At 38.6% G+C, this 24,836-nt stretch overlaps 1 protein-coding gene across 1 annotated transcript in view; it reads right to left on the bottom strand.

The window, feature by feature from the left end:
* TBX20 (T-box transcription factor 20) overlaps positions 1 to 24,836 on the bottom strand; it is a 56,091-nt gene that overhangs the window by 28,975 nt on the left and 2,280 nt on the right. The window contains exons 2-3 of the mRNA XM_082258517.1: positions 18,864 to 19,098; positions 9,039 to 9,203 (exon numbers count right to left, since the gene is read on the bottom strand). Of these exons, the coding sequence (XP_082114643.1) occupies positions 9,039 to 9,203; positions 18,864 to 19,098 (400 nt within the window). The remainder of the gene's footprint in view (positions 1 to 9,038; positions 9,204 to 18,863; positions 19,099 to 24,836) is intronic.

Below are 24,836 nucleotides of genomic sequence, written 5' to 3'. Positions count from 1 at the left end.
ATTCAAATGTTCTGAGAATTTTTGTACAATTTTTTTCTAAGAATATTGCTTGATGGGTATATAGCCTAAGTATGCACAAATCTGATGTGGCAGTGGACTATATATCAATAACTTAACCACCAAAGTATCCCTTTTTTGCCGAGTGGTAACATAAACATCTGGCCAGCTCCCAATGATATCAGCAACAAAGATGGTGATTGATGTGGAACCTGGCATGTGACAGTGGCACAGCAGATCACAGCAGAACAAGGCTGGCTTGGGGAGTATTTAAATTGTGCTTAAGGCTTGGTTTACACCGCGGAGACCTAAAACATCATGCAACTTACAGTGCGACTTTGCCAAGTGACTTTGGCTCAACTTCGGCGCGACTTTTGGTGCGACTTTGAAGTAACTTTGGGAATGCCTGAGTAATCTCCCTGTAATGTCGAATCCAAATCACATCAATTAAGTTAAGGATCCGACTTGGAGGCAACTTCCATTAAAGTCTAGGGGGACAAATCGGATAGAAGTCACCTTGAAGTAGTACAGGAACCTTTTCTAAAGTCGGAGCGACTTCAGTAGTGACAATTAAGACTCATTGACTAAAATAGGATTTCACATGTCACGTGATTTGGGGACCCACAAATAGCATCCTAAGTTGCGGCAGTGTGATTTGAGCATAACACCACAAAGAAAGATAAGTGGCCAAAAAAAATAAAAAATTAGAGAGTGAAGTTCCTCTTAAATCAATCCAGACACAATGAAATCATTTTTGTACAGTAAAGAAATCCCTTATTGTATGTGAAACAATGATGAGAATTTACTGCAGACAGTTTTTGCTATTATACTAAACTGCTGCATGGACCATACACGATCATGTATAGGTATTTTTGATTACAGATTTCACATGTGTAAATGGACTTTACAGTGGATAAAATCATTTGAGTGTCTCTTATCTTTTAAATTAGTCTATAATCGTTAGGTATATGCATCTTCTTTGTGTTTGGAAAAATGTTATAGCTCTGCTTTAATAGAGTGGCGCTGAAGTATCCCTCAGTCGATATATATTCGTTTTGTGGAACCAAAACATTTTATAGAACAAACGTTTTCTACATGAGCCATAAAAGCATGTACTGAATTCACTGTGTGTGCTTTTAAAACATAATTACCCTTAAATGCCTGCTGTTTATGTTAAAGTAAATCTTCATCATATTTTATTGCACAATTTTGCTATTTTGATAGCATTATTCCAATACTCTTGAGCTTATTCTGTGTAATATATCTTTTCTAGGACCTGAAATGGTTTTAATAACAATTTTATCTGCATTCATTTAGGATTATAATAATGGCCTAATTCCCTTTTTTTTTAACCTTCTTTGGTTACAATGTAGCATCACAAGCCACAGACTGGTAAATCAAATCTGAAACATAGGATATTCAATGTAAATACTTAAAGTTTCACTAAAGGCAAAACATTTTTTTTTTAGCTTTGGATAGAGGGGAGAGGGGTTAGAACTAGAGATTGACCGATTATCGGCAAGGCCAAAATATATTGAGGGCTGATCTGCACTTTCCCCGATATATCGGAATCGGCCCCTGAGGTTACCGATATTGCCGATAATTTGGGAAAGTGCTTGTACCGGAGTGATGCCTGCAGCTAGAGGCATCACCCTGGTACCGGCGTCCATAGTCGACGGTCGGCTGTCTTGTAATGACAACCGATGTGGCTGAGAAGCCACTCGGCTGTCATTACAAGGAGCCGGAGGGGACGTCCCCCCCCTCCCGCCGCCTTCCGCGGCTTGCCTGGGTCTCCCGTCCCACCGGAAGACCCGGGCAGGCATCCTGCATGGCTGCCGAAGAGAAGACCCGATCAAAGCTGCATTTGGCTCTTATCTGATCTCCGTGTGAAAATCCGGAAGTGATATCATGACATCACTTCTGGGGTACTCGTCGCCAAATTCAAAAAAATTACAGCATTCAAAATAGCCAAACTTGGCATTTTTAATGCTTTTAAGTGCAGAGGAGGGATTTGGGGTTTTTTTAGACCCTCAGATCCCTCCACAAGAGTACCTGTAAAAAAAAAAAATTTCCGAAAAAAAGATTTAATGTACGAAAATATCGGCCAATATTGACCAATACCGATATACGATGACCAAAATATCGGTTTCGGTATCAGCAATAAAAAAATGATATCGGTCGATCACTAGTTAGAACAGCCTTTTTCAAGTAGGGTCCCTTGGCAAAATTCCTGAAAATTGATCAAAAATTGTATACAAGACAGCAGGTGGATAAAGCCTGCCTTTTAGTTACACAAAGCCATGGGTATTCATTATGCAACATTACAACTTTCTAGACACTGGCATCCTAACAACCAATGACATTATCAGTTGATAAGGAGGATGTCTGTCGCATCCACAGCATCCCTATTTGACCCTCCTCTGCCTCTCTCCATCAACACTGAGGTCACATTAGCTGACTGATGGAGAGAAATTGAGGGAAAAGAGAAACATTGGAATACTAGTCAGTACCAGTGTGCAAAAGTGTATTTTCTGTGGAAGAAAAAAAAAAACTCTAACGTGGGGTGTCCTACATGTGTGGATGTTGCTGTATCATGTAAAACTATTAGAATATTTTTTATATTTTAGAATGGAGTTCCTCAAGACTGTGCATAATTTTAGAGGGCACTTTAAGATTGTCTATAATTTTAAAGGGTACCTTGACTGAAAAAAAGTTGAGAAACACTGGATTAGAACACCTGTCAGGTATTATTGCTGTTTGTGCTCTCTTTAGGGAGATTAACCTTCTCTACTTGTCTTGTCTAACGCTATCACCGAAGGTGAAAGTAAAAGAAAGTTCCACATTTAGGGTTGATATCAGAACAGGATTAAAAGGGAAATCTACCAATGAGGGCATTAGTTCTGACTCTTGTGACAGCCTGGGATTCCCTCACTTTGGAGAGATTTCCTCTCACTTCCTATCTTGGCTATACGTCAGGAAGTGAAGGTAAATCTCTCAAATGGGACACAGATGGCAAAAAAACAAAACAAAAAAAAAAAAACAAAACCTGACAGGTGTTATAAGCCATCTTTACTCTATTCAAAATGAAAAAAAAAAAAAAAGTTCTGCCTTTAGTGACACTTTAACCCCTTCTGGACTGGAAAGATTTGTCCCCTTAATGACCAGGCCATTTTTTGTGATTCGGCACTGCGTTACTTTAATGGGCAATTGCCCGGTCGTGCAACGCTGTACCTGAATAAGAGCTTTCTTTTGGTGGTATTTGATCACCTGTGCGATTTTTTTTTTTTGTGCTATGACAATTCTGAAAAAAAACAAAAAAAAACAATATTTTTCACATTCTGCTATATAACATTCCCAATAGAAAAAATGTAAAAATCTAAATTTTTCATCCTTTTAGGCCAATTTTTATTCTGCTACATATTTTTGGTAAAAGAAAAATCCCAATAAGCGTATTTTGATTGGTTTGAGCAAAAGTTATCACGTCTACAAACTAGGGGAAAGATTTATGTCACTTTTAAATTTATTTATTTGTTTTTTACCAGTAATGGCTGCGATCAGCGATTTTTAGGAGGACTGCGACATTGCGGCGGACAGATCGGACCCCTAATTGACATTTTTGACACTTTTGGGATGACCAGTGACATTACTACAGTAATCAGTGCTAAGAATATGCACTGTTACTGTAATAATGACAGTGGCAGGGGACGGGTTAACCCAGGGGCGATCAAAGGGTTAAGTGTGAGCCTAGGGGAGTGTTTTCTACCTGTATGGGGGAGGGACTTGTGGAATCAACACAGAGACCTGTGATCCCAAATCAGAGGATCACAGGCGCTCTGTGATCACTTCAAAGAGAACAATGGTCTGCTGTGTTTACAACAGCTGACCACAGTTCTCTCTCAGTTGGGGAGCGATCGCGGGTGCCCGGCGCCAAATGCCCAGTGCCTAATGGGGGAGTGCACCTCCAGGAGCGCTCCCCCAAACCAACGTACCTATAGGGTGGTTCGTGCAGCCAAGCCAGCCTGTATATCTGCGCCGGGCGGTCGGCGAGTGGTTAAGGTAAACGTGGCGAGAGAAATATCGGGGTTGCCATTGCTGAATTCCATCTACAAATGCTATCTGCTTCAGTGACCTGGAGCAGATCTGGACACAATTTTTTTTTTTCTAGTTAGTGACTTAAAAGGATATGCAATGAGCTTCTTTTATTTGGATCCATTTTGGCTGTCAAATACACATTTGAAAGCATTTAATTATCAGTCCTCAGTTGTTTCTGTTGCCTGATACATAGGGGTGAGCAAGCTTTCTCACTCTAGGACTGAAAGTGTGTAACTGGAAGACATCAGACTAGCGCGACTTGTCAGGCGACTTGTCAGCCTGACAAGTCGCGCTCGGTCGCTCGCCATTAATTAGCACAGGACCCGTTCTAATAGGAGCGGCACAAGTTGCTCCGACTTAGAAAAATGGTCCTGTACTACTTTGGGGCGACCTGGGAGCGACTTGCATAGACTTCCATTACGTGAAGTCCCTGCAAGTCGCGCCGAAGTCGCGGTGCACAGCTTCACAGGTCGCCCCTCGAAGTCGGATCGCCTCAGTTTGAACCGGCTCTTGGTACGTGAAAATAAAAAAAAACATCAAAGCAGCTATCACATCTAACAACTGCTAAGCTGCAAAATGGTAAATGTTTTTTAGTTTGGATACACTTTAAAAAAAATGGTTTCTATACTTTATAATTTCTATAAGTATGTGTGCTTTTAAACTGATGTTTTATACCTGCTTTTCTAATGTAGCAGAAGCCTCTTCATTTCAGATAATCTCTGCCTGAGCCCATGTTCACAACGGGGCGATTTGACATGTCAAATCGCATGCCAAATCACAACCTATTGCCGCCAACGGATGTTCAATTTATTGCTACTGACCACCAGTGTGGGGGGAATGGGGGTAAAAAACACTTTCACTGACCACTATTAAGAAGAAATTTAAAGTGTAATGCCACTGGCTACCATTAGGAGAGGGTCTAATTAGCACTGCAACTGAGCACCAGTGCAGGAGTGGGGTTAACAGAATTGCCACTGGCCATTAATGTGGTGGGGGGTTTATAGCACTGCCACTGACAAAAATGCTTGGGGTTATTATTTCGGCCACTGACATCAATGTGGGAACCATTACCATGGTCTCTGACATCTGACAATAATAGTGGAGGTTATTATTTTGGCCACTAACACCAGTACAGGAGATTAATATTGCACCTATCAGCACCAACACTGGAGGTTTTTATCATGGCCACCAACACCAGTCCTGAGGTTACTGTTGCTGCCAATGATCCCAATGATAGGGCCTTATTTTATTCCCACTTTCCTTTTACTTGTGTGACACTTCAAAAAAAAATGCAGAGGACTCAAAATTGTGGGCACTTGTGTGGCCCTCTTGAAGTGTAGGGGGGATGCACTTAAGGACCTTAATATTTTTCAAATTGACTATCACTGGCTTAGAGAGTCATATTACCCAAAGAGATTCTTGTCGAGTTAGGTCATACATGTTGATCACCTGGGTATAGGCAGTACTGTTGGCCAAGAAACCACGACCCATAAATTCTAAAGCAGTGATTTTCAGAATAATATCATAATATAACATTTTGTGTGGATGCAGGTAGATTAAGGTTCGCTTCAGCTGTTATGGGGCTAAAGGTCATTCACTTGCTGCTGGATTCTCCATTCATTCAGAGCATGCAAAGAAAACTGTAAAAACCCTTTTCCTGGGAGTCAGAGCCTAGAAGGATCATTCAACCCACCAAGCAGTATTTCAAAAATGAAAATACCCCTTTAGTCATTTTTTTTTAACTTTCCTTATCTGACTTTTATAAAGAGAGCATGGGTTCGAAGGTATGTCAGACCTTCAGGGCCTGATCTCACAAATGTGCTTCTGGAAGACTGGTCACACATTCCCATAGACACTCCTAAACCTTGTGGACAGCTTTCCCAGAAGAGTTGAAGCTGTTATAGCTGCAAAGGGTGGGCCAACTCAATATTGAACCCTACGGACTAGGACTGAGATGCCATTAAAGTTCATGTGCATGTAAAGGCAGGCATCCTAATACTTTTGACAATATAGTGTATTTGTGTCTATGTTTGTGCCCCATCCACCACCCCCAGCGCTGTGACCACTGTGATCATCAACAGATACCTGTCAGAAAGTATGCTATAGGCCCCAGATCACATGATCAACGTGGGAGCCATTCAGAGTGATTACATGATCGGGAAGAGCATGTAAAATCTATGATGTTACAAACTCTTAAAGGGGCTGACGGCAAGTTAAAAAATAATTTTCACTATCCATAGTATATTAAACTATCTTTCTTTTTTAATCAATGTTCACCTGGATTAAAACACTAAATTCTCATATCCTGGCCAGCTTAATTGTAAGCACAAAACATGTGTACATCATTTGAAGGGCACCTGGCTGTTAAAACAATGGATGATGCCATTACTGATTTCCTGCTGAGAATTTAAGTTAGCTTTTTCTGGTTTCCGCAGTTTCTGAGATATTTGCCAGAAAAAGCAAGGGAAACCAAATAAAATGCATGCTTGTATTAGGCTAGTGAGACTATTCGATCGGCATGCAACCAGGTAACCACATATATTAATGAATAAATATGAAAATTGTTGCTAACCAAAAAAACAGCAAGTCAAGCTTTATATTAAAATAGAGCTATAATTTGTGCTGTAGCACTTAATTCAGTGCTGTATCTTGGCCTAGGCCAACAAGGCCCAGGCCTACGGTGGCACTTTGCCGGGGGGCAGCAAAAAAGCTGCACCCCGAAAGAAAAACAAAACCAGCCTTCTCCCGGCTCCTGCACGAAAAAGGTCCCCACTGGCTTGCGCTACACTTTTAGTATAGTGCCAGTCTTATGGGGCGAATTGGGCTCGAGGGCAGGGTCCAGGAGGCAAATCAGTCTGGCATTCCCATAAAGCACACTGCTACCTGCCGCTATGATAATACCGGCTGGTGAGGACTTTCGGATAGACCGCCGACCCCACTTATTACAACTGGCCCGACGTCCGCCAATGCTAATAGGTGTGGCACTGCAGCCTAATGCTCCGCCTACCCTCCTCCACCCCCAGGAATGGCAGGCATCATGTCAATAATATCATTTAATTTCTTTAAACATCCTTGTCCTTGATTGAGGACTTTCGGATAGACAGTCGACCCCACTTACTACAACTGGCCCGACGTCCGCCAATGGTAATAGGTGTGACACTGCAGCCTAATGCTCCGCCTACCCTCCTCCACCCCAGGAATAGCAGGCATTATGTCAATAATATCATTTAATTTCTTTAAACATCCTTGTCCTTGAGCGAGGATACTGAATTGCATCATATACAATTAAGACTTTTAATTGTATATGATTGCAATAATATTTTGGACCTGCTCACCTCCATATGTTCTATCACAATATGTCACTGGATTAGTAAGATTACTCCTTTCTTTTAGGATATTTGGACTTGTGTTTGCTGCCACTGATTATTTCACCTATTTCTTTAGAGACTCTGGACTTCCTAATCATTATACAAATAAGTGAAATAATCCTATGATTACAATCAGTGGCAGCAAACACAAGTCCAAATTTCTTAAAAGAAAGGAGTAATCTTACTAATCCAGTGAAATAAGGCTGTACTAATGGGCACTGATATGGCTACACTGATGGCCACTGATGAGGTGGCACTGATAAGCTTCACTGATGGGGCTGCACTGATAAGGCAACACTGATATGCTGCATTGATGGGCACTGATATGCTGCACTGATGGGCACTGATATGCTGCACTGATGGGCACTAATATGTTGCTCTAATGAGGCTGCCCTGATAAGGCGGCAATGGTGGGTATTGATAAACTGCATTGATGGACAATAATGAGGCTGCACTGATAAGGCAGCACTAATATGCTGCACTGATGGGAACTGATGAGGCTGCACTGATGGGCATTAGGCAGCACTGATAAGCTTCACTCATGGGGCTGCACTGATATGCTGTCCTGATGGGCACTGATATGTTACACTGATGGGAACTAATAGGCTGCACTGATGGCTACTAATGAGGCTGCACTTATGGCCACTGATGAGGCTGCGCTGGTGGCCACTGATGAGGCGGCACTAATAAGCTGCACTGATGGGGCTGCACTAATGGGCACTGATATGATGCACTAATAGGCTGCACTAATGAACATTGATAGGCTGCACCGGTGGCCACTGATGGGGCTGTACTGATGGCAATGATGAGGCCGCACTGATGAAGCTGCAATGATGGGCAGTAATGAGGCTGCACTGATGGGCACTGATAAAGCTGCACTGATGGGCACTGATGAGACTGAACTTATGGGAACTAATGAGGCTGCACTGATGGGCACTGATAGTCTGTGGTTGTGGTTTACAGATGACAAGGCGGGTTATAGACAGGAAGGGGTGTGACCTTTACAGGAAGGGTTGGGTCATATTTTAATTAGGGGTTGCCCAAGTTTAGTCAGGCCTAGGGCAGCACAAAACCTAAATACACCACTGACTTAATTACTAGTATATCTGTACTTACAGTTTTCAGTTAGTCCCCCTGCAAATTCCCTAAAATACTCATAAATCCTGCCACTGAAGTCCGCCTAATGCAGCTTCCTGTGATGGTGTGGCAACAATACTGCACTGCTTATAGATTCAGAGCAGAGCACTTGCACTACAGTGGGATGAGATGTAGGGGAAGTGGCTATCAGCATTGTCAAGGCTGATTCTTTGTCCTTGTTGGAGAAATTTCTCATCACTTTCTGTCCAAACAGGAAAGATTGAGAAATATCACCAAAAGAGTCACAGATAACAACAATATTAGTAATAATAATACAAATCAGAGGCTCCATTGCCTCCCCGTTCTGTGCAAAACTACATAAAATGCTTTCATTGAATTAAGACTTTTAAAACATAGGGATTTTCTGCTTTTTTCAGTTACAATAAATGTTTAAAAATGATCATTTGAAATATTTTTGATAATTATGGTAGTGTAACAACTTACCGAGCAGGTAGAGGAGGATCTGCCTTTCCAGCCACCAGCCATGAAGATCTGTGATAGGCATATCTGTACCTTTTATTGTCCACTGGCACAATGTCCATTAGCACAATGTATTTGGCATCGGGATCGACTCCAGAGAATGAAACCCGGATGGTAGGAAACATTCTCCTAGAAAAATAAACACAAAGTATATTAGGTAATAATAAATAAATGCTGCATGCATCCAAATAATTACACTGGACCTGGCTTTTACATAAAGAGAGTAACATGTTTATAGTGAGAAATGTTATATAATACAGCCTACAAAGAATGGGCTGCCAAATCTTCTCTTAAGCTGGTCATACACACATAGATTTCTTTCAATCAACCTGTGGGCTTGACAAAAGAGGTCACACAGGTTCCCCCATCTATGCTAAATAGCGCCGATGGACAAATCTCCCCTGCTGACTTTTGTGATTTGAGAGCACCCATGGCTTTCAGAATTAAGGATAAGCTAAAGTTTTGGCCAAAATCAGTTCGGCCGAACCCACTGGACACAAATGCCATTACAGCAGATCGCCGTCACAACCCTCTGCAGCTGTGGAATTCCTCACCCCACAACCCCCTGATGTCATGCCGGTGAAATCATTGACCTGATATCAGCCCGAACCCTATCTCATCCTTATTTAGAATACCTGAACAGTAACTGTAGCTGATTGACTGCAGTTATTGTTCAGTCAACAATGTTTTGCCAAGCTCCTTTAATCTTCATATCTATATTTGTTAAGCCAGGTGGTGCTGGCAGGGTCACCCACCAATCAACTTTCAGATGAGAAATGTTTGAAATTTGATCTGTATATGGCCAGCTTTAGAATTACACCAATAAGCCATAACTCTGATTTGGACCAGTGCACAAAGCAAGGCCGGGGACTCGCACTTCTGATTGGCTTTGGACAGCAGCGGGAGCCTTTAGCTACTGCTGCTGTCAATCACAGCCATTGAGCCAATCAGGAGACAGATGGGGTGGGGCCTAGTCGTGGCCTTCTGTGTGAATGGACACAGGGAGCCACGGGTCGGGAGCGCGCCTGCTTGGGTGCCCCCAGAGCAAACTGCTTGCTGTATGAGCACCTGGCAGAAGGGAGGCTGGCATGGGACCTTAAAAGGGGAGGACCAGGGCTGCTCTGAGCAAAACCACTGCATAGAGCAGGTAAGTATGACATGTTTGTTATTTTAAAGAAAAAAAAACAAGATTTTAATTCACTAATATTATTATTATTATATAAGGCTTTAAATTCACTATTTAAAAACCAATAATAATTCCACTATGCTGGACAGTTTATGTTGTTTAGCTGTAAAGTCTGCTAGAGAAATAATGCGAAGGAGACTGTGGAGATGTGTGGAGAAGCTGAGCTGCAGCTGCCAGAAGTGCTTTGTGACAATGGCAGGGTAGATGTTGGATTTTATTTTATTATCAGAGTAAGCTGCCAATGTCCACATGCATACAAAGATTATAAAAATGGTCACATTTTTGTTGCACTGAAACAAACACTAAAAACCATCTATGCTCATTCAGTAGTTTATTTATTAATTAAGTAAGTATCTGCTCACATTTGAAGGTGGATTGGGGGACAATCATCTAATGCCGAAGGGCACCTTGGAGCATCTCATTATCTTCTGGCTAACTTCTAAGGCTCCACGCACACTTTTTTATAAGCTCAAAAAATGCTGGGAAAAACGCTGAATGGAAAACACTGATAATAGCATTTAGAAGCTTTTAGTAGTGTTTAGGAACGTTAGCATTTTATTGGCATTTTTACAGTACATGAAGAAAAAAAATGCTCGAAAAAAAGCTGTTAGAAGTGCTTTAGTAGCGCTTAGAAGCTTTTAGCATTTTTTTTTTTGCTGGAAAAATGCTTCCAAAAACTGTACAAAAACAATTTCTTTTTTATCTCTTAAAGCTGAAGCTTGAAAAATTCTTCTAGCATAAAATACTGTGCATGGACACATAGGATAACACTTTTAGCTTCTAGGAGCAGAAAAGAAATTGCTTATAATAGCTTAAAAAATGCTAGTGTGCATGGAGCCTAAAACATTATAAACTACATTAAATGTTTATCAAGTAAAAAAAAAAAAAGCAACTATGTTTTCTTGCTATGTCTGTTTTGTAATAGTTGGGCAAATTCTGATTCAACGTTGGGATTTATTTTAGAGACGAGAACATCAGTCATTTCTAGAATGAATTGCCCAGTTTTTGCTGCTTCTTAACATTTCCTGACACCACTGTCATATTTAAAATGACTAAATAACCAATTATAGTGGGACTCTTACTAAAACTGTCTTGTGGGGCCTCAGGCATGTGAAAGGTAGTTTCTAAAATCATATAATATACATCCTGGTAACGATGACTTGAGTGTAAGTAGGAAAGCCTTAGAGGGCCTGTAATGGCTTATGGTCAAGGTGACAGATATCTACCAAGGAACCTCATGTGGGAAGATACTGTATCTACCTGTCTTCAAATGAGCATATAGAGTACCTTGATCTACTGCACACCTTGCCTCATATGACAGTAGGGAACATGTGCTAATTTGTGCCCTCACTCTTGTACATAGGCATTGGAAGAGTCAGGTCTGTTTGCAAGGAAATATTTCGACAATTAATGAATCCACAGGAAGCCATTAATGGCCTAATTATTACAAAACTCTAAGGTGGGTATTGAGGAGCACATTTAATTTGTATAATTTACTGTTGAAATGTTTAATGGTTAGATGCATCAAATAAAGCTACCATGTTTCGGGGAAAGGTCTTCCCCTTTCTCAGGGCTAATGTGCAAAAGAAGCAGGACTAACATTGGATACACATTATACAATTTATGTTGTTCAATTTCCTTTAGATTTACCTTCAACCATGTAGTGCAAAGACCTGCCTGATTGCATACAAATTGAAAGTGTTTATGTTTGACCTCATATTATATAATTTTGGTTAATCTTAAGGAAAGTTGTACAAGAGAATTGTATACAAAATTGTATACTGTATAGCCAGCTTTACCTTGAGAAACCTTAATTATTGCAAGTAAAACATGAAATGGGGATCATTGGTCACCTTAACCCTAAAGCCAGATTTCCTTATGCAGAACAAATTCCTGGCTTAGTCAGATTTGAAAACAGGTAAAATGTACCATGGCAAGTCTATGGAATCCCTAACAAGGAATTTCCCCTATTTGGGTTTCTTAAATATACCATTAACAATGCTTTGTTATATCAGTTGGATAAGGGCATAGTTACAATTGAAAATAAGTCCATTTACATGTAAGAGCCCCAGCAGGGGCTACGGTGCTTAGTTGCAAGAGGCAGCCCCATTAAAAGCAATGGGAGGCTGCTAGCTCCCAAAGATAATCACGGCCACTTGCATGTAATCGCTAATGCAGCAAATGCATGAGAGTTATTGAGCATGAACGAGTACATGAGCAATTACATGCAAGTGGGTGCAATTAGCTGCTGGAGCCAGCAACCTATCAATGCTTTCAATGGGGCTGTCCCTCGCAGCTAATCACGGGAACCCCAGTTGGGGTTCTTGCATGTAATCAAACTGTGGGTGCATTAGTAAGTGTGAATGCACCTTAAGTGCAAAAAAATTGGTCCTGTCAGAAATTCAATGCTGCGCTGTGTTGTGTTCAACTGTTCATCACAACTCTTTTATCTAAAGGAAAGTAATTAACTCACCCAGTTTTTTTCTTGGAACTACAGATTGATTAGGCTGGCCATAGATGTTGCAAATCTCAACCGGTCGAGATTTGAACCATGTATGGGCAGGCTGAATGTACCTAAGTTGATTAATCTATCAACTTGGGTACAACTAGCATGCTGGATTTTACGTGCGTTTTTTGCCATCGGCTGTCATAACCGCTAGCAATAATTACTGTGTTCTGCCGGCGGAGATGGCTGCCAGGAGAACACAAATGCTCCATGGGAGGGATTCCCCTGTCAATACTGACTTTGTTGATGGGGGAATCAAGTAAATTTCTTCTCCGTCTTTGGCCGGCTTTAGCCTTTTTGTTGTAGAGATGGGAGAGTAGGTGGGTCTGAGTAGTTTAGTATAAGAAAACTGGGCAGGGCTGACACCACTCAGTCCACAAAAATGTTGTGTATTGTTAGACCACAATAGGACTTAGGGGCTGAGTGCTTTTCTGGTAGATCAATGGATATTTTACTGTACTTGCAGGGTCTTTAAAGGGAATGTAGAAAAGTGCATGATGTACTACATATGTCTTTTTTTTGCCTTGACATAACGTTATTCTGCCTTGCTAAATTCTTTGAAAATCAGAGGATAATGCACAGCTACCTTGAGGTCATCTTGACATGGTAAAAAAAAAAAAGGAGCTAATCCTTCTGTAATAAATAGGTAGTACAAGAAACTACTGGATTATTTATAGCCTCACTCAACATATACCGAAAACTATGGAACTGCTCAGACTGGAGAAAAATTGATGACGTTGTACTTGCCTAAACTAATCTTAGTTCAGAATACTACTTTTCTGTTTGACCGGATAGATAAAACAAATAGGAAGCTTCTGCAATATCCCAAAAGTATTTTTAGAATACTATGAGGTTGATTTACTGTAGGATTAAAGACTGTTCTTTTAGTAAAGTGAACGTTCACTTTGAAATGTATGTGTACACTTAGCTTAGTAAATACGGTGAAGCTATGTTCACTTTGAGTATCCAATCTTGCTTGGACATGATTGTATGACTGAAGGTAACAAAATTTCAACTTATGCACTAAGCTAAGTGAACATTCCATTCCGTTAAGTAGACACTATTCCTTTAGTAAAAATCCAACTGTATTGCATATAAAAGTAAAACTTCACTAAAATTTGAAAACGGTCAACATTTAAGAAGATGTATTGAACTTGGAGTACTCGATGTCAACTATACAATATAACAATACAAAGATACAGATTTCAAGGAATACTAAACCTGTAACTGACCCCAGGGTATTGGAAAGCTATCAGCTATGCAAAATGTGAGTCCTGATCTAAAGAGGTTAGTTAGTCAGGTTGAAAAAAGACACAAGTCCATCTGGCTCAACCAATAAAAAACAAAAAAACCCAACCATACAATCCCATATACAAAATCCTATACCTGCAATTCATCAAGAGGAACGCAAAAAAACCCCACCAAAGAATGATCCAATTTGCTACAGCAGGGGAAAAAAATTCCTTCCTGATCCCCCGAGAGGCAATTGGATATTCCCTGGATCAACTCTACCTATAAATATTAGTACCCATTTATATTATGTACACCTATATTATGTACACCTAGGAAAGAATCCAGGCCTTTTTTAAAGCAATCTAGTTTGGAGGTATATTTATACCGATAACGGGAGTCTACAGTTTAAGCTCAACTCTGGGAACAGTAAAAGCTCTCGCGTGAAGTGGGGCACTGCAAGGGTTAAATGCTCATTTAGTCTAGGGTAGGGGTTTTCAAACGGTGACCCTTTGCTTGCTTTCATCTGGCCCTTGGGGCATTATTCCCGCCCAAAGTCAGCAACCGTGGGGCATAGTTCCTACCACTGAAACCCATGATGGGGCACTGTAATTCCCACTGACGCAATTGATGGGGTGATATTCCTTCCATTGATCTCAATGATGGAGCAATATTCCTCCCACTGACACCAATCATGGGGCACGATTACTGAAACCAATGGTGAGACACTATACACCCCACTGACACCAATGATAGGGCAATTATTACTGACACCAATGATGGTACACTATACTGCCCACTGAAACCAATGCTGGGACACTATACCTCCCACTGACACCAATGATGGGGCAATTATTACTGACACCAATGATGGGACACTTTACCGCCCACTAATACTAATTATAGGACACTATATCTCCCACTGATGCCAAAGATGAGGTGCTATTACTGACACCAATGATGAGACAATATATCTCCCACTGACACCAATGATGTGGCACCATTACTGACACAATGATGAAACACTATACCTCCCACTGACACCAAAGATGAGGAACTATTACTGACACCAATGATGAGACAATACATCTCCCACTGACACCAATGATGGGGCACCATTACTGACACAATGATGAAACACTATACCTTCCACTGACACAAATGATGGGACACTATATCTCCCACTGACATCAATGATGGGGCACTATTACACCCCCTAATGCCAATGATGGTGCATTGCTCACTTCCACTGATGCCAGAACATTTTCTTCTCCAACTGGTCACAATCCATTCCCCCTAAGGTTTAAGGGACACTAAACTGAACCTTTGTTTATAAAGTTTGGAGATCCCTAGTCTAGGGTATGGTAAAAACACTTTTATTTACCTGATCCTACGCTCCCCTAGCAAATGGTGCTCCCCTTTGCTCAGATAGTGGGTTGTTGTTCCTCAGCATCCTCACACCCAGTACAGAGCTATGTGCCCTGCATTGGACTTGATGACATCAGGGGCATCCAACCACCGGAGTGCAGGGAAAAAGAATCTGCGGGAAACAGTCTTGCTGCACGGAGGAACCAGTGGGAGTGGAGAATCAGGTAACTAAAAATGCTTTACTCAGTAACCTGGACATAAAATTGCAGGTAACCCTTGTAATGCATGCACAACCCCATTGCAAGGGAGGATTTTTATGTTTCCCAGAGTACAGATTTAATTATTCTCATCAATTTTAGCAAGAAAGAACAATGATCTGGGTGCCTACGTTTCTGGTGAGGCATTAGACTCTTTAGCAACTTTAATCTATGGAGTCAGAGATTTAAATAAACAGGCAACCCCCAGATCAGGGGACCACTTATAATTTACTTGACAGTGGCAGCGAAAATGAAAAAAATAAATAAATAAATAGATTTAATCAACTTTTTAATGTTTTAACCTGCTTTAAAGTAACATTTCTTGTTCTATTTTTCTCTTACAACAAACCTGTAGGTAAGATTCCTACTGAAACTATATAAAAACTCCATGCATTATTTTAATTAATATTGCCAATAAAGTGAATAAAGAGTTACTGTGTTTAATTATTCAATCATCATGAGCAAGACAAAGTTTTGTGTTGTTTTTTATTTCCCTTTCATGTGGTTAGGTATTTGGTGTGAACACAGCATCATTTTACTCATTAAACAAAGTAAGCATTTTCCTTAGAAAACCAAACTCTACAGAAGAAAGCTATATGAAGTCAAAGGATGGGACACTGCTTGCTACATGTATCCTGTAGTAGACATTTATACTGGTTTTCCCCAGAGGGCAGTTAGTATGATATGGTAACAGCAATTCAGACACTGCCTGATTCTGTAAAAAAACATGGTACTTTATCTAATAAGAGATTTGCTGCAGGGCTCCTTTCATTATCACAGGTTTTTTTTTTTATTTTTATAACATTGAGAACTAGGTCGCACCTATGTGTATTAAAACACGTCAATGCATGTACACGGTTTATGTAAAAACGCAAAAAAACACATACAAAAAGGTGTGAATCCAGACTTACCTTTTGAAGAAAAAAAGAATGAGTAAAGCCAGGACAAATAATCTATTATATCAACCCCCTAGGCTTAGTTTACAGAAAGTTCAAAAAAATCTTAAAATTACAGCATTGCCTGCAACTGCCAAACTGCTGAAAGAAAACGTTTTACATGGTTGTTTTATTATAAGTTTCTTTCCTCTAAAACAGGGGTCTCCAAACTTTCTAAACAAAGGGCCAGTTTACTATCCATCAAACTTTAGCGGGGCAAGACTATGGTCAGTGAGAGTAGAAAATGTCCTGGCATCAGAGGGAGAAAACAATGCCCCATGATTGGTATTAGGGGGAGTAATAATGCCCCATCGTTGGTATCAATGGAAGGAATAGTGCCCTATCATTCGTGTCAGTGGGAGGAATAGGGCCCCATCGTTGGTATCAAAGGGAGGAATAGTGCCCCATCATTGGTATCAATGGGGGAAATAGTGCCCCATAGTTGGTATCAGTGCAAGGAATAGTGCGCTGCCATCGGTATCAATGGGAGGAATACTGCCCTATAGTTGGAATCAGTGCAAGGAATAGTGCGCTATCGTTGGTATCAATAGGAGGAATAGTGCCCCCTCATTGGTGTCAATAGGAGGAATAGTGCCCCATCATTGGTATCAATGGGGGGAATAGTGCCCCATAGTTGGTATCAATGCAAGGAATAGTACTCTATCATTGGTATCAATGGCAGGAATAGTGTCCCATAGTTGGTATTAGTGCAAGGAATAGTACTCTATCATTGATATCAATGGGAGGAATAGTGCCCCATAGTTGGTATTAGTGCAAGGAATAGTACACCATCATTGGTATCAATGGGAGGAATACTGCCCCATAGTTGGTATCAGTGCAAGGAATAGTACGCCATTATTGGTATCAATGGGAGGAATAGTGCCCCCTCATTGGTGTCAATAGGAGGAATAGTGTCCCATCATTGGTATCAATGGGGGGAATAGTGCCCCATAGTTGGTATCAGTGCAAGGAATAGTACGCCATCATTGGTATCAATGGGAGGAATAGTGCCCCCTCATTGGTGTCAATAGGAGGAATAGTGCTCCATCATTGGTATCAATGGGGGGAATAGTGCCCCATAGTTGGTATCAGTTCAAAGAATAGTGCGCTATCATTAGTATCAATGGGAGGAATAATGCCCCATAGTTGGTATCAGTGCAAGGAATAGTGCATCATCGTTGGTATCATTGGAAGGAATAGTGCCCCATCATTGGTATAAATAGGAGGAATAGTGCCTCATCAGTGGTGTAGGCAGAAGGAATAGTGCCCCAATGTCTGTGTCAGTGGCGGAAACTATGCCCACTGTTGCTGACAGTGGAGAGAATAATGCCCCAAGGGCCAGATAAAAGCAAGCAAAGGGCCACATCCGGCCCCTGGGCAGCAGTTTGGAGACCACTGGTTCTTTACAAACACTTTATAAACTTGTATTAATGGATTATCTTTATCTATTGTTTGTTTGATGTGAATGGTTCCAAATACAATTTAAAATACTCTGTAATTTGTCAGCACTGGATAAATGCGGGAAATAAATAAACAACATCATGCATTCTTATGTCTATTTCTTGACCCTAGATACAAAATTCCTTTAGATTATTCAACAGGTTTGAAGGATTGTGATTGGTTTAACTGCTATTTCAAAATAATATTTGCCATCAAATGGCATCACGTCTCATCATGAGCTGGACATTTATGAATGCTAATTTATAACATAATTGTGGAAGTGCCGGGACATTTTTAAGCCCCAAAATGATATTGCGTAACGTTTTATTTTTTGACCAGCCTTTACTGTATAGGGCCAGGTATGTTTTCATTTTTACAGACCCCTTCACTAATGGAGGTATATAGCTACAAAAGTAGGTAAAGCTTTTAACTCAGTTGGAGGTAGGGATTAGTCTCTAGCTTTCAAGAAACGATTGGCCAGGGTTTCTGGAAGATATTTAATGTTGTTGCAATTTCCTTTCTGTGGTATTGCATAGGCCCAGAACATCACGTCAGCAACAAATTATGTGTAATGGATGTCGTGTCATTTTTATTGCTATATTGGTCATGTGTTGGGCCTCAAAAGATGATATGCTCATCCTTTGGGGCACCTATTAAATGCATTCCATTGTTTTCGATACTCATTCCAGTATGTCATAATGTGTGCTATGAAGCAAAGAACAACCTAAAAGAGTTTGTAAGCTATAAACAGAGATTTTTACTTAAATGCAGATAATTATGCATCACATTGACTTGCCTGTATTATATAAAATGCATGCCTGTTTGCCTGGAAGTGAAGTCTGTGATGCTTTAGGAAAGTTAATTTACCTGCCAGACTTGGTAATAATCATTTCCGTCCCTAGGTCATGGAACTTATCCCACAGTTCCTTGGTCTCCAGGCTGCAGGAAATCTTAGCCATCTCCTCGCTTGGGATGATGGGAGTGGTAGGGATAAGAGGTTCTGTACACAGAGAGGCAGGACTGCTGCTGCTGAAATCCCCATGAGGGTCCACGCTGGATATGTCACTCAGAGGAACACAGGATGACTTCTCGACAAATTGTTCTAACACAAAGGAAGAGAAAATATATCAGTGACTGAACTAACAAGGACACAAAGCAGCAGACCTGGAAAGCCTCTCTCATTTAAAAGCAATTGAATATACTGGACTGGTGATGAGAAAGATAAAAGCCGTGCATTAGTGTCTATTCCATTCAAGTCAGTGGGAGATATGTATTAAAAAGTGAACCAGAAAGTGTCCCTTTTCCCCATAGATGGGTATTGTATTGTAAAAAGGCTTGCCTAAAGTTTTGCCAGCAAAACCCAAATATTATAAATTATATGTAAGTATTACCAATGCACTGGGGTTGATTTACTAAAACTAGAGAGTGAGTAATCTGGTGAAGCTCTTCATAGAAACCAGGTTTTATTGTCAAAGTTTATTTGAACAAGCTGAAGTTAGAAGCTGATTGGCTACCATGCACAGCTGCACCAGATTTTGCACTCTGCAGTTTAAGTAAATCATATCCATTATGCGAATACCATGAAAGGACCATGATTTTATCTTAAATTCTTTCTTGGACCAGAATATCTCCCTCATAATAAAACTCGCTGTAGTTTGCATAGTGCCTACTCTACTCAGATATGTATTTAGAGATGTACTTAGGTGTCCTTTTATGAAACAGAGATGACCAGTGATCCTGCTGATCACAGCTCATTTCCGATCATTCTCAGTTTATGAAACAGAAATGATCGCAGGAGAACATGTTCTCCGCTGATCATCTCTTCACACGGGAATCTGCCATTGACAGACACAGAAATGGCCAGGCTATGAAGCTGCGATCCCCGCACTTCACTGGCGATCTGGGTCAGAATTCACATTCCCAGGTTCACCAGCCTGGAGCTTGTGAAGCGGGGAGTGAAGACAGAATCGGGGGAGAACTGAGGGGGAAAAAGGAAGATTATGGACTTCCTTCTTCCTCGTTCAGACCCCCCAACACAGTAATCATGTCCCACTGCCATATTTATGTATATATATATACATGTATATATATATACACACATACATGTAGATATATATTTAATGTGTATATATATATATATACAATGTATGTGTGTGTGTATTCAGTGTATATATATATATATATATATATATATTTATGTAAGGGGACTATTATTTATTAACCTCATGTACTCAGCAGTGATAATTTATCTCTGCTTGTTAAAGCGCGCCAGGGATTTTCATACTACTGTAATCTCGCTTTGTCTCACGAGATTACAGACGCCCCATTGACTTCTACACAGATCTCCGAGAAAACCGTTCTCCTCTGATCACCCTGGGCGAACTGAAGTTCTCCAATTCATAAAATGGGTGCCAGATGTGATCATTTTCCCCGGAGAACTGTAGAGAAGCCAACAGAGAAAAAAATTCACCCGTTCATAAAAGTACACCTAGAATTCAAACAGTTTCTAGTTTTTTTTTGTGTCAAAGCTTAATTGAACAAAATGGGGTTCGAAGCTGATTGGCTACCATGCACAGCTGCACCAGATTTTCACTCTTCAGCTTTAGTAAATCAAAGCCAGTGAGTATGTGTTGTTCACTTCCAACACCCAATCACGTGCAGGAGAATTTAAAAAAAACAAGCTTCCTGCAGGTGCCTGGAGGCCCAAAGCAAACATAACTTCACTTCTCCAACAGGTAATCAACTACTAACAATGGAGTGGATGATGCGCAAGTCCAATCAAAGCAGTAAAGTGGAAAACCATTTATTATATCCTACAAGTACAGAAAAAGCAACACTAACAACATATCAGTGTATTTCAGGATTTTAAACATCTGAATCTACTCTGTACATGGTGGAATAAATGGCCCTATTAAATATAAAAGGATATATTTTAAAGTGCTAATTCTCAGATGCAGAATAAATTACCATTATCTTTACTAAAAGCAGACCAGTGTAAGGCAAATACTGATTGATTGTTCCAAGTTACTGCACTTAGGGTTCAACAATTCTTTAATGACTGCTGGTGGTGCTGTGAAAGTATCTATAACAGCATTTGGTATGTACCTTTGTAGAGAAAGTCAGTTCAGTGTGCCAGGGGACCTTTTTTTTTTTTTTTTATCTATGAATGAATAAAAGTATGATGCACATTTGAAATGTTCTGAATGTTCAAAATGTCTTAAGTCTTAAGAGACTTAAGACATTTTGATTTACTCAAAGAAAATAAAATGTCTTAAGTCTCTTTCTTAGCAGATGAGGTCGAAAAATGTTAAGTGCTATGATGATCAGTTACATAATGCTAGCCAGTAGGTCAAGTAAACTGAACTATTATACCAGTAGATTTATTTTGATAACAAATGTAAAAATCTTTATTTTCATAAGGGATTCATAGTAAAAACATCATATGGTTTGAAGAGGTTAAAGGTTTATCTTCAATTGAGGAAAGAAAGAAAGAAAGAAAGAAAGAAAGAAAGAAAGAAAGAAAGAAAGAAAGAAAGAAAGAAAGAAAGAAAGAAAGAAAGAAAGAAAGAAAGAAAGAAAGAAAGAAAGAAAGAATTCTGAGTAAAATAGTTGATACTATTACCTAAAATATAGTTGAATGTATTGGGACCAGTATATGTGGGTATTTGTATGAACGAAAGAAAGAAAGAAAGAAAGAAAGAAAGAAAGAAAGAAAGAAAGAAAGAAAGAAAGAAAGAAAGAAAGAAAGAAAGATAGATAGAAAGAAAGAAAGAGAGAAAGAAAGAAACAAAAGGCAGCTAGGTTTGATTACTATAGTATATTTGTTTAGATATTAAAAAATAAATTAGAAAATAATTACAGTAACAAACCATAGCAACAATGAATATTGGATATATGTCTAAATAAAATAGCCTCAATTTATTTTGAATATTTCTCAAGACATATAACAGATTATTCTTTTTTTAAGATAATACTGCAACCTTATCTATTTTCATGTCAGAAAATGAAACAATGGTAAATGGTTAAATACATATCATTCATATATATTGTACTGCCATTTTTATGATGTGGTTCAGGATTTAGGAGCTTGAAAAACTTACAAATGTTGCAGCCTTTCCCATTGAAGATATTGAGCTCTAATATGCCTGTTGGGGGACATTTTTAATAGACAGACATAGCCAGAGATTTAAAAATCCCCATGCTCAAAGCATTAGCGTTACATTAAGGAAACATACGTTTCTTTAAAATGAAATGCCTCCACTTTTCAAGTTAATTGTGCTAATATCAGATGATCTTATTAAAAAGTGTGTCTTTTAAAGGAACACCTATCACTTGAATTATTGTAGGCTGAAAACTGCATTAGATTAACGTATGTAAAATGTATGTAATGATAATATATATATATATATATATATATATATATATATATATATATATATATATATATATATATATATATATATACATATATATTTCTTTTTTCCTTCTTACATTTCACATGCTTTTATTGGATTTCTCCACATTTAGGTGCACACCAGGGTACCCAGCTTTAAAAATGACAGAACAAATTGTTTGCATGTAAATGAAGACTAATATAAATAAAACATGTAATAAAAGAAGGAATTCATATACTAAATACAATCATTACATGCATTACCTCTCACAGTTACCAGAATACTGTAAGCACTTCATAGTGGTCTTTTTTTTTTTTTTTTTTTTTTTTTTTAGTTTCAATTAAGTTTTTATTGAAGTTTAAACAGAACAAATTCAAATAGGAAAACCAACAAGTTTATAAGTATACAATATAGTGAAATATTGGGGTTTAGCAGTCATTATAACATGGGTAGTGTCCTAATTGTACAGTCTTAGTATGATATTTTTAAAAGAAAACAGAAAAGTTATGATAATTGGTACTTGATCTATTACACAGTGGTCTTTTAACATAAAAGGAATAGGATGTGCCATTCTAAAGGTGGATGCACTAATCTTACTAATCTATTCTGCCAGTACTTGGTTTTGAAGGACAGAACATCAGACTGGGCTCAGTATAGCTCATTTCACACTTGGATAATATAAGGCATTTTAAAGCAACATCTGTATTTTATTGCAAAAGAATATCTAAGCAAAAAAAAAAAAAAAAAATGTTAAAAAAACTAAAAAATAATGCACTAAAGGAATATTATGATTTATAATAGTATTTAGTGTATCAGAACCAGTATTATCTGTGAATTTTAATAATATATATAAACATTGCAGAATGCGAAAGGCACACACATTTATTAAATATTTTAATATTATTTTTAATAAGAAAAGGGATACTATTATTTAGAATATTATATTGACTTTCAAAAAAATAAATAAACAAAACTGTGTTCTGTGCAAATCTTAACTAGGAAAAACAATGCAGGATATACATGGAATATAATGTAATTTAATGTAAAGAAGGGAATGATAATATTTTAAAATTTAAGTTGATGTATCATAACCTATTCAGTCTGGGTATTAATACTAATCCGTAAAAAAAAAAAAAACACTACAGAAAAAAACACAGAGAGGAAGATTTACTAAAACTGGTGTACACAGAATCTGGTTCAACTGTGCAAGGTCACCAATCAGCTTCTAACTTCAATTTGTTCAAACAAGCTTTGACAATAAAACCTGGAAGCTGATTGGTACTAAGCACAGCTGCACCAGATTCGGCGTGCTCCAGTTTTAGTAAATCGCACTCCGAGTAAAATATTTGATATAAAGGAGAATACTATTACCTAAAAATATAGTTGAATGTATAAGGACCAGTATATGTGGGCATTTGTATGAACTAATAAAAGCATTGTGGAATGAGCACAGAGTCTACAATTATTTGATACAAATTAGTATAGAGTTATTTAAAACAGTGTTAAATTTATCTGTGCTATTTGTATTAACTAGTAAATAAGAAGGGTATAGAGTATATTATTTTATATAAAGGGAAATACTGTTATATAGAATAGTGAATGAATTAGAACCAGTGCTATTTGTTTTTGTTTTGTTTTTTAACCAGTAAAAGCACTGCAGAATCTAATCAGCATAGAGTATTTTATTATTTGATATATAGGAAAATGCTTTTATATAGCATAGTGTTGAATGGATTAGAACCAGTGCTATTTAGGCTTTGTATTAACCAAAATATTTGCAGAATCTGTAGATTACAGAGTATATCATTATTAGATACAAACAGGAATGCTGTTATTTAAAATAAATAGTATTTAAATGTATCAGAGTGCATGTTGTTATTTAGATAGGTGTTGAATGTATCAGAATAATTGTTAGAATGGTGCTGAATGTATCAGAATATAAATGTTGAATGTTAGAATATTGTTGAATGTATTAGAATGTGTTATCATCTGTGCCTTTTTATTGATGAGTAATACCAGAATATGCAAAATAAGTATAGATACGATAGAGTATATTATTATGTGAAATTAATGAAAGACACTAGGGAGGTTAATCTTAAAACTGTAAAATTCACACAATCGCATTCATGCTTAAAATATTTATATCTATCAGTATTGCTTGACCAGCCGGGATGTAAGCGAATAACTAATTTTTTTATCGTTTAAAAAAAATGGTGTATTTTACACAGGGCTTCTTTAAATCTGTCATGTATGAAGCCAAGGACTGAATGATTATACAGAAAACAATTGGATTGTACAGAACAGTATGGACCTTTTTAGGAGGAAACTTTCTCATACAAGTTGAATGTAAAACATTAGATTGCTCTTATATTAGAACTCTTATAATAAAACTTTACATATCACTATGCACACATTACTGTCAGCTGTAACATACATTCATTTTCCA

This window comes from Pelophylax lessonae (genome assembly GCF_965119305.1).
Source record: "Pelophylax lessonae genome assembly, chromosome: 5".
Classification (NCBI taxonomy): Eukaryota; Metazoa; Chordata; class Amphibia; order Anura; family Ranidae; genus Pelophylax; species Pelophylax lessonae.
This window is presented reverse-complemented; position numbering and strand designations above follow the sequence as displayed.